The following is a 15,508-nucleotide window of genomic DNA, read 5'->3' as shown; positions in this document are numbered from 1 at the left end:
CCTTTCGTAAACATACCATAAAGCTCTGCCTATACTCCCCAGGACCTCGCCCCCTCGCTGTCTGTGCTAATAATGTTTATTGCCCTGCCAGAGAACAGGAAGCCTCCAGAAAATGTTGGGATGGCAGATAAATGAATGCTGAGTGACTATGGAGAAAAATACAATTTCTTCCTTCTCCCTCTGAAATCACTTGAGAAGGAAGGAATTGCTCAGGCAAATTGCAGATCACGTAAACGAGAGTGGATTTGCCCAGCAGCTGCCGAGGACGGTAGGTCCCCTCTGGCTCTGCGGCTGGGGTGGTGGGGAACCATGCGTGCATCGCATCTTCTCCCTGTGAGTGTCATGAGAGCTAGTTGTGATTTCAGAGCTGTTTAAACTACTTAAACATTAGTTACAAATCATATTGAAAAGCTCCTTCCATGAACACCATCAGTTTCTGTTGGCTGGTGTTTGTGTCTGAAGCTGTTCTTCCCTGAGCGTGTGATCCCCATGCAGCTGTGTTCATATCAGACACAAGGGTTTAGAAGAGTTATTTTTAAATACCATATTTCCATTGAAATTAGGGCATATGAATAGGAAGCATTAATTTAATCTATAAACCAGGCAGATGACTTGAAACATTTGAGTATTCACCATGCCTTTGAGAAGAAACAAAAGCAAAACCTTTTATCAACTGCTGCCTGTGTTGCAGGCCAGGTATCCAACAGACAAAGGCTGAAATTATATGCATGATCAGGTATTGCCCATCTCAAGCATCCTAAAACTATGAGTTCCATCAAAAAAAGAGTTGGCACCACTGGTCTCCAGAGCAGAGATATGATGGATATTCCCCTACACAGAAGAATAATGATTCTTTCAATATTTCTCATCAATGTCCCATTGAGTTAATGACTGAAAAAGCTCTTTCAGAGAAATATCAGGTGTTCCTCATTCTTCATCCAACCTGTTTACTTTTGCCTGTGTCAGAGAGGTGTGCCTGCACCACAGGCATGATGGTCACTGATGCATACCTTCCCCAACCTGGTCCTATACTCCAGCAAAAAGCTTTACCAGCATGGCCTCCGCAGGGCACTGGGCTGGAGCTTGTATTGATATAACTGTGTGGTTAAATAAAATATTACCTGCAGTCTTACACCAGCTCACAATGCGGGTTTATGGTCATTTGCACCTGTCCTTCTGCAGCAGAGCCTGTTGCATGGCCCTGGGAAGGCCATGCAAGCTCAACCCCAAGCCTGTTGCAGCACATCTTCCCTACGCTTGTCTGCATACCAGCTGTGATACAGCAAACTTCTGAACATCGCATATACTTCACCACACTGCAACACACCCAGTAACTGCAGTTCGCATGAACAGAACTGAGGGAGAATGTTTGCATTGTGTTAAAGAGTTTTGAAAGCACTTCTAGGCATATCAAGATTTGTAAAATCTTTGTTTTGCAAACTGGACTTTGGGATACATGAGTTTAGTCTCAAACTCAGAAACGTATCTTGCATCCAAGTACAAGTCCCAGTGTCTTTTGTGCAGTAGCCAGCAGGAAGGGTTCTGTTCCACTGAGCAGAAAAAGAATGTTAATTGCAAGGGAAGTTGAATACTGAAATGCTTTGCCCAGCGGAGCACTGTACTGGGGGAAGGAGATAAGCTCGAGAGACTGATCCTTTCTTTTCCACAGAAGTGAAAGTTAAGTGCAAACTCAGTCATGCTGCTTTTTTTTTTTTTTTTTTCAGCTTTGAAATGGTCACTCCTTTCCTAGCTGGCTTTCCTTGGCTTTCCAGCCGAGCTACCTAAACTATAATAAACTGTCAATCTCTTGGAGGCTTTCTAGAAGCTTTCTAGCGTAGAGGAGTGAAGCTCTGCATGGGAGAGAGTCTGCAGTCAGCGAGCAGAGATTCCTTCCCCGAGCTAGAGACTGGGGACAGAGCTATCATTCCAGCAAACAAAGCCATATCCTGCCATGTCCTCGTTTCCAGACCAATTAGCAACATACCCCTGCTAAAATGTCCCCAGCCACTCTGCGCGGCCAAACCCGGACTGCACGGAGCGCTCACACGCCCAGCCCCGGGTTACGGTGCGGCGGAGCAAGACTCACTCATCACCCGGGTGTTCGCTCCGTCTTCCCGGCCCTTTGCATCAGCTCCCCGGGGCGGTGCCCGCCCGAGCAGCACATCCCGGCGAGGGCGACCCTGCCGGGACACCCCCGGCTCGCCGACGGGCGGGCAGGGCGACTGCAAGCTGCAGGCTGCCCGGCCGGGAGGCAGGGCGAGAGCGACGTGGCGCTGCGCGGCCCCGCTCCTGCCGCCGGACCCCGCTCCGCCCCGCCCTGCGCCCGCCGGCGCGGAGCGCCGGGGGTCAGCCCCAACATGGGTGAGTGCCGGCCGGGGGGGGCGGCGGGGATGGCGGAAGGGGGGCAGCGAGCCCCTCTCGGGACGGGACAGCCGGGTTAGGAAGGGGCGCGTCCTGCCCCAGGAAAAAGTTTCCAAAAAAAAAAAGTTTTCAACTTTTCCTGAAGGCCGGGACTGCAATTCTCCACCCTCAGCAAGCCCCTTTCTATTTTTTTTTAGCACTCCCAGCAGCAAGCGTAGCAAACAGAGAGAAGTAATTTCCTGCGGCAGAGCCCCTGGGGTCATCCCAGGAGCACAGCCGGGGAGGGGGGGCTGCCTCGGGGAGCAGAGCCCCGGGGAGCAGAGGGGGCACCCACAGCTTTGCCGGAGGCAGCAGCGCCTGTTGCAATGCCTGTTGGCATGGGTGTAGGCAAAGAGGGACTTCAGCAGTTCAAAAGTCAGCCCAGTCTCGGCCAGGTCAGCAGCACTGATTACTGCTCAGTCCTGGCATGCAGACCAGGTTTTGCCCTAGGCAGAGAATCGCCTGGCACAGTTCCTTGCAACACTCACCAAACTTTCTGTATTCATGTGAAGATCTGAACAGCCGTTAAGTTCCCCAACTAAATCAGAACAGACTATACACAAAGCTGGATTTCAATCAAAGTTCATAAACTATTACATCTCATCAAGTTAACAAGAAATACAGCAAAATCTGATGGAATCAGCTGTGGTATTTACAGCACAGTTGTCTGTGTCTAATTGAGTTTGTGGCTTGAAACTAATGTCACGCCCACTTTATGCAAAGCCTTTTGTTCTCAGTGAGCAAATATTTTTTCTAATTATTTGCATAACGTGTACAAGGAGTGATAAAAGCAGTGCAGGTAGTCATGGAGCATGGTGGGAGGGACTGGTGTGTACCTGGGAAGGCATAAGTAACACAAATGAAACACAGAGGTTACAGAATAAATATAAATATAGCCCCATCACTGAGAAATAACCTTTATTTCTAGCTATGATTAAAGGCTGAATAGAGACACTTCCTATTAAAGACAACTTGTGAGGGGAAAAAAAGCCCATAGGCAAGGTGAGGAAAGTTTTCCGTGGTCTGGTGGTTGTGTCCACATTCTTTCCACATATAGTCTACTGAAACTGTGAGTATTTCTAGTTAAACAAAGCCAATATGAGGACATAGATAGCATTACATGATGGAAACCAGCACAAACCTCTAAACTAATGCACTTTACCTGTGCCTTCAAAATTGTAACTAGTCACTGTCACTGCTGCTCCCCAGAGCTCCCCGCATCAGCACTGACTCTCATGCCCTGTGCAATTCCCCCTGCTGTAACATGACTAAAGTTTCACATATGGTCACACTTTCATCCTCTCCCCAGAGCAAGAAGCATGTACAGTAAGCACCTTTTTTTTTTTTTTTTTTTTTTTTAGGGTTGTTTGGGTGGGTTGCTTGATTTGGGTTTGGTTTGCTTTTGCTGTTGTTTTTTTCTTATTTTAACTAACGTTACATACTTACTAAACTCGTATGCTCAGCTGTGTGGGAAGGTCAAGGTCAAAGAATTCCTTCTTGTATTTGGGGCAGGCAACAGTGAGCTTTTCAGCTCACGGTGAAGTTTGTCCTGTAGTTGTGAACCAGCCTGAGAAGGTTGTGTCTGGCTCAGGGATCCTGGGCACTGTGTGGCACAGAAGGAGACATGAAGAAATCAAGGCCACCCCTACGAAGTCATACTGAGAGTGCCAGATTAACTAGGAGAAATACAAATACTGCTTGCAGAATCACAGAATCACAGAATGTTAGGGATTGGAAGGGACCTCAAAAGATCATCTAGTTCAATCCCCCTGCCAGAGCAGGAACACCTAGGCGAGGTTACACAGGAAGGTGTCCAGGCGGGTTTTGAATGTCTCCAGAGAAGGAGACTCCACAACCCCCCTGGGCAGCCTGGTCCAGTGTTCTGTCACCCTGACTGAGAAGAAGTTTCTTCTCAAATTTAAGTGGAACCTCTTGTGTTCCAGCTTGAACCCATTACCCCTTGTCCTATCATTGGTTGTCACCAAGAAGAGCCTGGCTCCATCCTCGTGATGCCCACCCTTTACATATTTATAAACATTGATGAGGTCACCCCTCAGTCTCCTCTTCCCCAGGCTAAAGAGACCCAGCTCCATCAGCCTTGCCTCATAAGGGAGATGCTCCACTCCCTTAATCATCTTTGTGGCCCTGCGCTGGACTCTCTCCAGCAGTTCCCTGTCCTTCTGGAACTGAGGGGCCCAGACCTGGACACAATATTCCAGATGAGGTCTCACCAGGGCAGAGTAGAGGGGAAGGAGAACCTCTCTCGACCTACTGACCACCCCCCTTCTAATACACCCCAGGATGCCATTGGCCTTCTTGGCCACAAGGGCCCAGTGCTGGCTCATGGTCATCCTGCTGTCCACCAGGACCCCCAGGTCCCTTTCCCCTACACTGCTCTCTAATAGGTCATTCCCCAACCTATACTGGAACCTGGGGTTGCTCCTGCCCAGATGTAAGACTTTACATTTTCCCTTATTATATTTCATTAAATTTTTCCCCGCCCAACTCTCCAGCCTGTCCAGATCTCGCTGGATGGCAGCACAGCCTCCCAGTGTCAGCCACTCCGCCCAGCTTGGTGTCATCAGCAAACTTGCTGATAGTACGCTCAATTCCCTCATCCAAGTCGTCGATGAATATATTGAATAGTACTGGTCCCAGTACCAACCCTTGAGGGACTCCACTAGATACAGGCCTCAGAAGTTTAATGACAAGGTAGGGAATGGGAATGCAAAGCCTGCAGTGAGAGCTGATGGATGCCACATGCACTGAAACATGAAAATGATAATGCCGAACAATGCAGATCCAGAAAACGGAAGCTGCGCTTGCTGCCTAGAACAGGGTTTGTAATTTGAATTGGGAAGAGACCACCGAGGATTCCCTTGTACAACTCCAGGCAGTACAAATCACTGTTGCATTTAATCACTTAAGTACAAGTTTTAACTTTTTTAACAAAGTCCTATTTTCACAGTTCTGCACCACAAATGAGTGCCTCTGCTGCTAGTGGAAGCGTGTGCAGGCCTGGTGGGTTGTGTGACTATCTGCATGTGCCTCTCTACACACGACCTACGGACCTATGGGGACATTCAGCATCATGGCTTTATAGATGGAAAACTTTGGGTATCCTGGGAGAGCTTTTTCCAGCTTGTGCATGCTGATAGATTGTTTGCTAGTGTTAAAAGCTTGAACCTAGCATTGCTTGCTTGTTTTGCAGGTCGTGCATTGCTGGTCCTCCTCTTGTGTGCAACGGTCTCTCTCCTAGGCGGGCTGATATTTGGATATGAGCTGGGGATTATCTCTGGTGCACTGCTGCAGTTACAGATAGACTTTCATCTCAGCTGCCTCAAGCAAGAAATTCTCGTGAGCGCCCTCCTTATTGGAGCTCTCCTCGCCTCTTTGGTTGGGGGGATCCTCATTGACCTCTATGGACGGAGAAGAGCAATACTGGTCAGCAACTTGGTCCTGTTGGTTGGCAGCCTTATTCTCACATTGGCAAGGTCATTTATTGGGCTGGTCATTGGGCGCATGACCGTGGGCTTTGCCATCTCTGTCTCATCCATGGCCTGCTGCATCTATGTCTCGGAAATGGTGGCTGCTCATCGGCGAGGGTTGCTGGTGTCTCTCTATGAAGCAGGCATCACTGTAGGCATCCTCCTGTCCTATGCGCTGAATTACACCTTTGCAGACACGGATGAGGGATGGAGGTACATGTTTGGACTGGCCATTGCACCAGCGGCCATGCAGTTCCTCAGCATCCTCTTTCTCCCTGTGAACCCTGTTAAATTAGGCTCATTAGACTCCGAGTGCCAGAAGGGCCTCATTCAATTGCAGAACACTGAGGACAGAGAGACGGCAAAGCAGGAGCCCTATAAGGAGAAGCATTACTCATTTCTTGACCTTTTCAGTACCAGAGACAGCATGAGAAGGCGGACTCTGGTGGGCCTGGGACTGGTGCTCTTCCAGCAGTTCACTGGGCAGCCCAATGTGTTGGGCTATGCTTCCAAAATCTTCCACTCGGTGGGGTTCCAGAGCAACTCCTCAGCAATCCTGGCCTCTGTTGGGCTGGGGGCAATAAAGGTGGTGGCCACACTTGTCGCGATGGCCTTTGCAGACAAGGCTGGCAGGAGGGCGCTCCTCATGGCTGGCTGTGTGGTGATGGCCATCTCTGTCACCACCATTGGCCTCGCCAGCTGCATTGCTCCGCTGGCCATGGCCAGGGACTGCAAGGCAGCCACGGTCCCCAATGCATCCCAGAGCCTCACCCAGCACCCCCTGACACCCCTATCCTCCCAGCCTGCTCTGTCACCCATCCCACCAGCATTAGATGCTGTAAAAAGTCAGGCAGGCCCTGGTTTTGTTGCCATGAGGAGCCTTACAAAAGTTTTTGCCAATAGTCAAAGCAGAGAGATTGTTTCTCATTCTTCTCTCACTCAGAAAAGAGACTTGGTAGGTCAGTCTGAAAAAGAGACAGTGAGAAGCACTAGCCCTCCTTTCAGTGGTGCTCGCTGGACAGAACATATGGTTTTAAATTGGATTACGTTGCTGAGCATGATGACTTTCGTGAGTGCCTTCTCAATTGGATTTGGACCAAGTAAGTATAGTGTTTATATAGCCTCGCACTAAGAGAATAAAACTAGGGCTGATGTGTATAGTCTGCTTGAAATGCTCATCACGTATCTGCTTTACCAAGCAGCTCAGTGTCTGCAAACTGGAAATATATAATTTTCAGCCCACTGAATCGTTTTTTTAGCACTGCAGCTCTATCAGCTATAAGACTGGTACAGCATTAGACTAATTCCTCTTCCATGCTATCACTACCCTTGTAGTGTGGTTTTTTTTATGTCACACTCATTGCAAAATCAGAGCACCACACAAGCTCTACCTAATCTTCCTAGCACCCTGGTGAGAAGGAAAATAGAGGGCTGATGGACTGAGGGGCTTCTGCTCTGTGATGAAGAAAGCTAGAGGCAGAATTGGAACCTCCTTGGAAGTTTCTCAATATCAGTTGGTCTTTTTCTGAAATCGTTATTTATTTGTCAGATGAGAATAGAGATTAGTTCGTGCTTCCATGTGAGCTCTGCTGTTTTCTGGCATTTATTGCTTTAAATGCTTTGATGGGAGAAAACCCCACCTAACTTAAGGAAAACAGAAGTGCAAAGCAAGTATGATGGGTTTGACAGTGACTCTGTAAATTATTTCAAGTAAAATAACCCTGGGATAGGAAAGACTGCTTTAAGATATATGTTGCTTTAGCCCAAACACAGCATCATCTCCCTAATCCTACTCCTTTCTCATTTCTTTACAAAGAGCATGTCCTGACAGCAGATGTGCCAGATCTTTTCCATCTCCTGTGAATGGAATCACCAATTCCCCTGCTTTCTCCTTTGCTCCCTGGGCTTGTTCACTGGTATTTTATTCCTCTGTGGAGTACTGAACATTGGAGTTTTGAAGTGTGCTGCTGTGATCTGACTCTGAGATCGATGAATGTTTGACACCACCAGCAGCGGGTGCTGGGTGAAGCCAGAGTTTAAAACCCCTGCTGAAATCTTCCGTGCCCGTTTCTCAAACGAATTGCTGAACTCCTACAACTGTCTTTCTGATCTCTCTAATCCATGCAGTGACCTGGCTGGTCCTCAGTGAGATCTACCCTGCTGGGATCAGAGGAAGAGCCTTTGCCTTCTGTAACAGCTTTAACTGGGCTGCTAATTTACTGATCAGCCTCTCCTTCCTGGACCTCATTGGTAAGTGGCCATCCCCCATCCCTCCATCTCCCACAGCTGGTTAGAGAATGTGGCTACCACAAGCACTTTGGAGACAAGGTGACATTTTGAACCCTGGGGACTTTACACCAGAATAGGTGTGAACTTGATGCCTCTGAGAACAGAAAAATAGGCACCAGCAACACTGGTCTGAGCCCCTCCACCACCTGTTATGTAAAAATGATCCATTGCCCACTGGGCTGTACTGTAGCACTGCAGTATCAGGAAACCATGGAGCTGGCAGCTTGCACGCCGGTAGCTTTAGGACATTTCTTTCTAGCAGGGCTCTGGGCTGAGGCTCCCAGCGGGCCCTGGAGCTCAGCTGCCTTCTCCTTCCCTTTCCCTCTGTGGTGCTGCTGGCAAAGCTTGGTGTGAACCATCCTTCTTCCCTTGTGGATTCCCAGTCCAGGCCTTGCAGATAAGGAGCTGCCCTGCCATTTTTAGGGCTGCTTCTTGAACTAAAATGCCCCAGGCAGGCACCAATGACCACCTTGCAGTAAGCGACCAGCTGCCTTTGTAACCCATGATGTGACCTGCCTCCAACAGACCCTTCACATACTTGAATCTCTCTGCAGATGCCATTGGTTTCTCTTGGATGTTTCTTCTCTATGGACTGATGGGAGTGTTGGCTGTTATATTCATTTACATTTTTGTGCCAGAAACAAAAGGACAATCCTTAGAGGAGATAGACCAGCAGTTCTCCAGGAAAAGGTATGTGTGCTGTTGTACCAGCGTGAGTGCTGGCTTTGGGTGCTTCCCACCAGCAGTCCCTGAGGTCTGTGGCACTCGGCAGCTCAGGGCTGTTGCAAAGTCTGGTCAGTGTTGCTGAGAAAAATCTCAAGCTTGCAGCAGGGCTAATGGGATAGGGTGTGAGAGCTGCAGTGTGGTTCATCAGCAAGTCACTGCACTGAGCCTTGCGGATGTGCTGCTGGTGGGCATGAGTGACGTTTGCAAAGAAAAAAGCTAAAACCCAGGGCTCTTCATTGAGAAGAGGAGAGCAGGACAAGAGCATGGGAGCAGGCATGAGGTCCTTAGAGTAATCCTGGGCTGATCCTTCTCTGGGGCAGAGACATCTCCTGGAGTAACACAGGCCATGGGCTCTCACCTGGTAATTTCCATGCAAGGCCTGTAATTCTGGCTGGGCAAGGGAAGATCAGGAGGTTTGTCCAGTTCTGGTTGTGGAGGAGGTGGCAGGGCAAGCATTGCTGGAGCACAGAGAGATTGCGCAGCCGCACAATGACAAGCAGCCAGAGCACACACCCCGTGGGGGGTGGCCGGGAAGGGTAGCGGCTGTAAACCCCTGCGGCAGCTGACTTTCACAATTGCCCGGCAGGGTATGGGAAAGAAACACGTTTAAGCAGAGACGTGGAAGAGGAATGAGCTGCACACATGCCCAGTACCAGAGAGTGGAGCGCACAGGCAGCACATGAAACCAGTGACATGCCCGTAGCATCGCCCTGAGAAGAGGAGCAGGCTGTGCCATCGGAACAGTGCCTTTCCGTGGCCTTTAACTGGTGCCCTCTGTTGAGAGACTGTTCTTACCACAGTGCCTTTGATCGTGGGACACACCAATAGCTGTCATTTGGGTCCCAGGCGGGAAATGTGTCCTTCCTTTGATATCTTATTTTTCACGGTTTGTACCTCCTGTCATTTAAAGAGATTAATGGTTTTGTGCACAGGAATTAAAGCACAACTTTTGCTGACAATGCTTTCCATCTATGCACTTCATTTATCAGCAAAGTATATGGTTTTCTAGTTCTTTGAAATACTTGATGCTTTACAGAGGGGACAGTAGTACAGGAGGAATGTGTCAAGCACTTAACATACGTTAATATTGCCACCCTTTGTAGTATCTACATAGGAGCCTGAAGTCTGAGATAGAAGCTAATGCAGATAAACGTCCTGTGTCAGAGGAGACAGAAGAAGTGCTGACTCACAGGCTGCTATTTCTCAGTGTCAAGACTCAATATCTCACCTCCCTGATCACCCAAGGCCCATGCTAAACGCGTGTAGAACTACATCTCATGTGCATGTTTGGCTGCCTTCTTTTGTACACCAAGGCTGCTTTGCATTCATGAACAGGATCTGCGTGTACAAAAATGCATGCTATATTCTGGTACCTTCTGCATGTGTTCCACCTCTTACAAATGTACATTCTTTGATTAATTCGCCCCTCCTGCTGACACATATGAGTTATAAAAACCCACCTGACAAACACCACACTCACCTCCCAAACCTTGTGAGAGAGGAGGAGCTGGTGTCCTGTTGAACAGCCAGCCTTGCCTCTTTTGAACCTCTGAAGGAACTAAGCCCCAAAGCTTGGGGTTTTCCACTGAAAATGCAGCTCCTTGGGGACCAGTGACTGCTACACTGAACCACCTGGTTGGCACCATAGGGACAAACACAAAAGGTGGGACCATGTCACTCAAACTCTTATGTCAAAGAGAAGCAAGAAAAGCACGGGAAAACGTAATTCAGCCCATGGCTGTCAGGCGTCTGCCATGAAAGTGCTTTTCTCTTCCTGCTGAGCAATAGGAGTCACCCATGAATTTCCTCACCTACCTCAGCCTCCCCGCTCCACCTCTGCTGCAGCTGGAATTTGGCACTCATGCTCTGCTGACACCATCACCTCAAGGCACACAAGGACACCTGTAAAGCAGAAAACAACTGTTTTCTTCCTCCCAGAAAAACCTCTGTGAATACCAAGGTGTATCAGGGATAACTCTGATTTTCTGGGGAAAAAACCCTATCGGTGCTCTCCTAGGAGTTAAAGTCATCATCCACCTTATGGCTACAGACTATGACCATTAGGAACAGGGTCGGGTCGTGTGTTCACCAGGGGATCCCTGACCAGGAGGGATGGGGACAATAGGATGCTTGCATGCACCCGTATGTATATATATGTAAGTATATGTGTGCATATATATGGTTGGAGGGGGTACCGCGAAGGGCCGCAGAGCTCGAGAGCAGTTTTTCTTGCCGGGCTGTGGCCATTTACCGCCTGCCCCAGCAGCGCTGGGAGATCCAGCCCCGGGATCGGGCCGGGCCGGGCGTGCAGCGCGGCGGCTCTGCCGCGAGGGGACACCCCGGCACCGCGACACCGGCCCTTCCCCGGCCCGCAACGGGGAGCTCTGCTCCGGCCCCAGGTGCGCCCCTGTTGCCAGTGCACCCTGGCACCCGTGTGTCACCGCGAGGACACAGACGGACAGACACACACCCCGCTGCGACCAAAATCTCAGCCCACCTCACTCCTCGGAAACAGCGTCTGAGCCAGAGGGACCCCCCACCCCGTTTCCCCAGCCTTGATGGACCCCAGAAAGGGGGGAGATAGGAATGGGAATTTAGGGGCACTCACGCATAGGGGTGAGCAGGCAGCTGGGGCTGCTCTGGGGGCAAGGGGAAGGAATGGGGACCCTCAGGCCTCATGAGAGGCTGGATGGGTGCAGGTCAGAGACCGGCTGCTGGGGCAGAAAACAGGGCCGGTTGGGTTGACGGGGGCAAGTTAGCTCTGGGGGCAGTGAGCAGGGCCACTGACATTGCCAGGGTCTGTGGGTGACAGTACAGAAAGCTGTCAGCTTGTGGTAAGGGGGCTTAACAAGCCCAGGTAAGTGGGCTATCCTTCTTGTTCTCTTCAGGAAAACACGATGCAACTTTCCAAACCAAACAGCTTCAGCCCATGAAGCAGAGGGAATTTGCAAGGAGCTGTGCAGTTCATCACACTGAGCGTGGCATGTTTGGGTGTCTGGGCTTGCACAGAGTGCAAGGGAACGGGAGAGGAGGTACTGGGAGAGGCTGGGGGATGCTGCAGAGCGGAGTCCCACCTCCGCTCTTGCAGCCCTTGCGATGAAGGGGTGTCCGCACCAGGGAAGGGCTTCCTGCTGGGGACACCCCTCTGGACCTGCCAGCTGGTATCACAGGGTTCTGCACCTCCATCGCAGCAGAGCTGGGCTGGTGGGACCAAAAAATGAAAGGCCATAGAGAATTGTTCAAATTAGAAGCTGAAGGAAGGTCAGAGGGTATCGAAATTCAGACCTGCACCCCTTGTGAGGATGATGTGGCCAGTACACAATGAAAGAGCAGCAGGGAAATAAATGGCGCAGCTGCAATAAGTGAGTTTGATTGTGTATAGTACTAACAGACCCACAGGAACAACCAAACTATGGCAAAACTTAGAGGTGCTGTCCCTATACCAGAAGCTTAAAAGAAAGAAGATAACACCAGACTTTCTGATCTCTCCATATGACAACCCCAGTACCAGTACAGATTTCTTGGACGGAGAACAGAATTGGACAGGAGATTCCAGATTCCGAGAGGAAAAACAGAGTCAGGACTATGTTACTGACCCTGTCACAATAAAGGTAATTGTCAGCAAATATAAAATGAGATTAGAGAAGCTAGCCAGTGCAGTGATCCACCAGGGAGAAAAAAGAAAAAAAAAAAAAAATTTGAGAGAATGATGAGTCTCCTGGACCGAGCAGCACTGGAAGCAGTGAGGGGGGGGCTGCTCTAGGTTGGGTGGGGAGCGGCACACAGGACCTGCTTCACAAGGTGTTTGTGGGAGAGCTGTTCTTTGCTAGCGACCACAAAACAACCAATTTAATGTGTAGTGGGAGAGAGCACACCAAATAAATCCAGCGTGTGGCTCTGCAGTTTCAAGAAAGGGAACTATGAAAAAAATAAGGTGATTAGTCAATAACAACAAAATGAAAAGAAACAGACAGAAAGAAAGGAGCCTGCAAGCAGTCTGGAGGTGATTAAAAAATGCTCTATTAAAGCCCAAGTAAAACATGTGCCACAACTCAAAAAGAACTAAGAGGTCCTAAAAAACACCCTGCCTGACTCACTGCTAAGCTTAAGGAGGTATCACAGGGAGAAGGTCAGCACTTTAAAAGTGGAAAGGTTTCCCACATGAGGAGAAAAGGAAAACCCATAAAACTTAGCGAGTAAAGTGTAGACAGAAAATTAAAAGAGTTAGAAAAGAGCATGAAGGTTTCTTTGAAAGATTCCTTGCAAAGATTTTATTTTTAAAGTTTCTTTAAATATACCAGGATTAAGAAGCTGGCTAGGGAGCCGTTGCTCAATACAAAGGTGTTACAGGGTACCAGGGAGGATAAGGCATGACAAGGCAGCTCAGGCATGACTTTGTATTGATCTTCATTACTGCAGGTATTTGGGAGATCTTCACATTCAGTTTGTGGTTCGTAAGTTAGAGGAATCAGATCAATGTGACTTTATAAGCAGCTACTCTTCCAGAAGACTGGCAGATTGCTAAAGTAGCTACCACCTACCAAAAGCTCCAGAAGGGGATCGTGGGAGCTAGAGGACAGTGTCACCTCCGTCCCAGCTGGGGTAGTGGGGTCTGCACCAGCAGTGAGCATACAGACAGGGAGGTGGGAAAGAAACAGCAGACTTGGCTGCCAATGGGGGAAAGCCTGCCTTGCCAGTGTGCGGGGGGTCTAGGAGAGCATCAGCATGCACGTGGATAGGGAGAACCCAACAGGCAGAACAGATGGACATTTTCAAAAAGATTTTGGCAAAATTATTTTAAAAAATTTACATTGCCATGGGGTTGAACCAAAGGTCCTTTTATGGATTGAAACTTAGTTAAAAGATAGTCCTGTCTTGTAGGGAGCAAAGAGCAGGGTTTAACAGTTTTTGAGGACAAGTGGGATTCAGCAATGGGGTTGCCCAAGAATCTCTACTAGATCTGGTTTTATTCAACACCTTCATTTGTGGCATTGAGAAGGGAAAAGTCTCCAGGTTTGTGGATGATGCTAAGCTCTTTTGGGAAAGAACATGTTTTACCATTGACAAAGGGCTCCAGAAGAACCTTGCAAAAGTGAGTGGACAAAAAGGGCGGCTGAGATGGATGTGCCAGGGAAAGCTGCAGACTGGTGCCAGAGGGCTCTGAAAGCCATCAGGGGTTAGCATAGATTGGAGGAGCCCTTGGCCAGATGAGCTCGCTCCCTTCGCCATCATCTAACTGGACAATCGTGTCCCTGCTCCAGATTTGTGAGCCATTAACATAGCAACAGGCTGTTTCTCTTCTTCTTTCCCCTGAGGCTGAGACCTCATAAGACTAGAGGATACAGAAATGCTTGAGGCAGTGATAAATCTTCTTTAGTGGGCTTTTATTTCCTTTTCTTTCACAATATTTTCTTTAGTTGCCTGGCCAATTTTTTTCTAAGGAAAGATTTCTGACTTCCTTTGAGCCACAGCTCAACATCTGTCCACATTGGGGGCTGAAGTAATACACTGTTAAGGGGTTTTGATGTCAAGCCCAAAACCCCACCAGGGATTTATGCAGCTCTCCCCTTTCCTCCCTCCTCCTCTTCAAACAGTCTTTCATTTGCTCTCACTAATTGTGCTGTCATGCCTGTCTTTTTTCCCCCCAGTTGTGCAGACAGCCTTTCAAGCAGACAGGTTTCAGTGACAGATGCCTGTGCCATGAGCCTTCCGAGGAGGCGGGTTGCGCTGCAGAGCGTGCGCATTGTCTGAGCGCGTCGAGCCACGCTGAAATGATCCAGGCACCCATCCAGCCTGGGGACGGGTTTGGCAGTGGCTTTCCTGCCCCTCCTCGAGTTGCTGCTGGATAATTGCTGCCGGTTGGGAGACCACCACCAGCCCCAGCCCAACCAGACACCACTTGCTCCTCTAAGTGGGCAGGATTAGCGGAGCACCTCTTGGAAAAATGGAAGGTGAGGGTCTTCAGGAGGATTTGGGCTAGGGACAAGGACACGGCAAAGCCCAGTGTCCCAGGGAAGGTGGTTGTGGGTAAGAGGGACATAGGCAAGACAGGGTGGATTGCACGGGGTTGAACAGAGCTGTTCTGGGCTGTGCCTGCTTCCTCGGGCATACACAGCCAGAGCCATACAGTGGGTGTGAAGACCATTGCTTTTGGTGACTTGCATGAAATTGTGAAACAGGGCTTGGGGCTGGGGACTATGTAAATCAACCTGCTCAAATGGAAACCTGCTCTTCAGGCCTTGTCAACAGAGGAAGAATGACATTTTTGAGCAGCTCCCAGATCTGAAGGCATCTGGGACACATCCAGAAGCTAATCCTGGAGAGGCTCAAAGCTTGAATTTCCTTCTTTGTGCCCAGGGAAGACTTTGGCATGAAAACTGCGATCTAGCAAGTTGGGCAACGTGCAACTCAAGTACGTAGATGATCCTTGTCCTGTTATCTCTGTTTTCCAATTCTTCTTTTGGTCAGAGGACAGTGGGGGGGGGGGGTTATATGATTATATTTAATATATGATATATTATATATATCATATATGATTTTTTTTCTTTTATTTTAAATATCTGTCTACTGAGATTTCTGAGAGAGGCGTTTTTATCTCCCAGGGT

At 49.1% G+C, this 15,508-nt stretch overlaps 1 protein-coding gene across 1 annotated transcript; it reads left to right on the top strand.

Moving 5' to 3' along the window:
• The first annotated feature begins 1,994 nt into the window (after positions 1 to 1,994).
• On the top strand, positions 1,995 to 9,812 carry SLC2A10 (solute carrier family 2 member 10). The gene is made up of 5 exons (XM_065645425.1): positions 1,995 to 2,361; positions 5,612 to 6,988; positions 8,016 to 8,138; positions 8,732 to 8,867; positions 9,490 to 9,812. Exons 1-5 carry the CDS (start codon positions 1,995 to 1,997, stop codon positions 9,584 to 9,586), a joined length of 2,100 nt encoding a protein of 699 aa, XP_065501497.1. The 3' UTR covers positions 9,587 to 9,812.
• The last annotated feature ends 5,696 nt before the right edge of the window (positions 9,813 to 15,508 follow it).

This window comes from Caloenas nicobarica, chromosome 15 (genome assembly GCF_036013445.1).
Source record: "Caloenas nicobarica isolate bCalNic1 chromosome 15, bCalNic1.hap1, whole genome shotgun sequence".
NCBI classification, from domain to species: domain Eukaryota; kingdom Metazoa; phylum Chordata; class Aves; order Columbiformes; family Columbidae; genus Caloenas; species Caloenas nicobarica.
This window is presented reverse-complemented; position numbering and strand designations above follow the sequence as displayed.

Excerpts from the sequence above, each read along its gene's own strand:
- SLC2A10 (XM_065645425.1), top strand. The coding sequence starts at position 1,995 with ATGTCCCCAGCCACTCTGCGCGGCCAAACCCGGACTGCACGGAGCGCT. Across the intron at positions 2,362-5,611 it reads GGGGGTCAGCCCCAACATGG|GTCGTGCATTGCTGGTCCTC; the intron begins GTGAGTGCCGGC and ends CTTGTTTTGCAG. Across the intron at positions 8,868-9,489 it reads CAGCAGTTCTCCAGGAAAAG|GGTATGGGAAAGAAACACGT; the intron begins GTATGTGTGCTG and ends ATTGCCCGGCAG.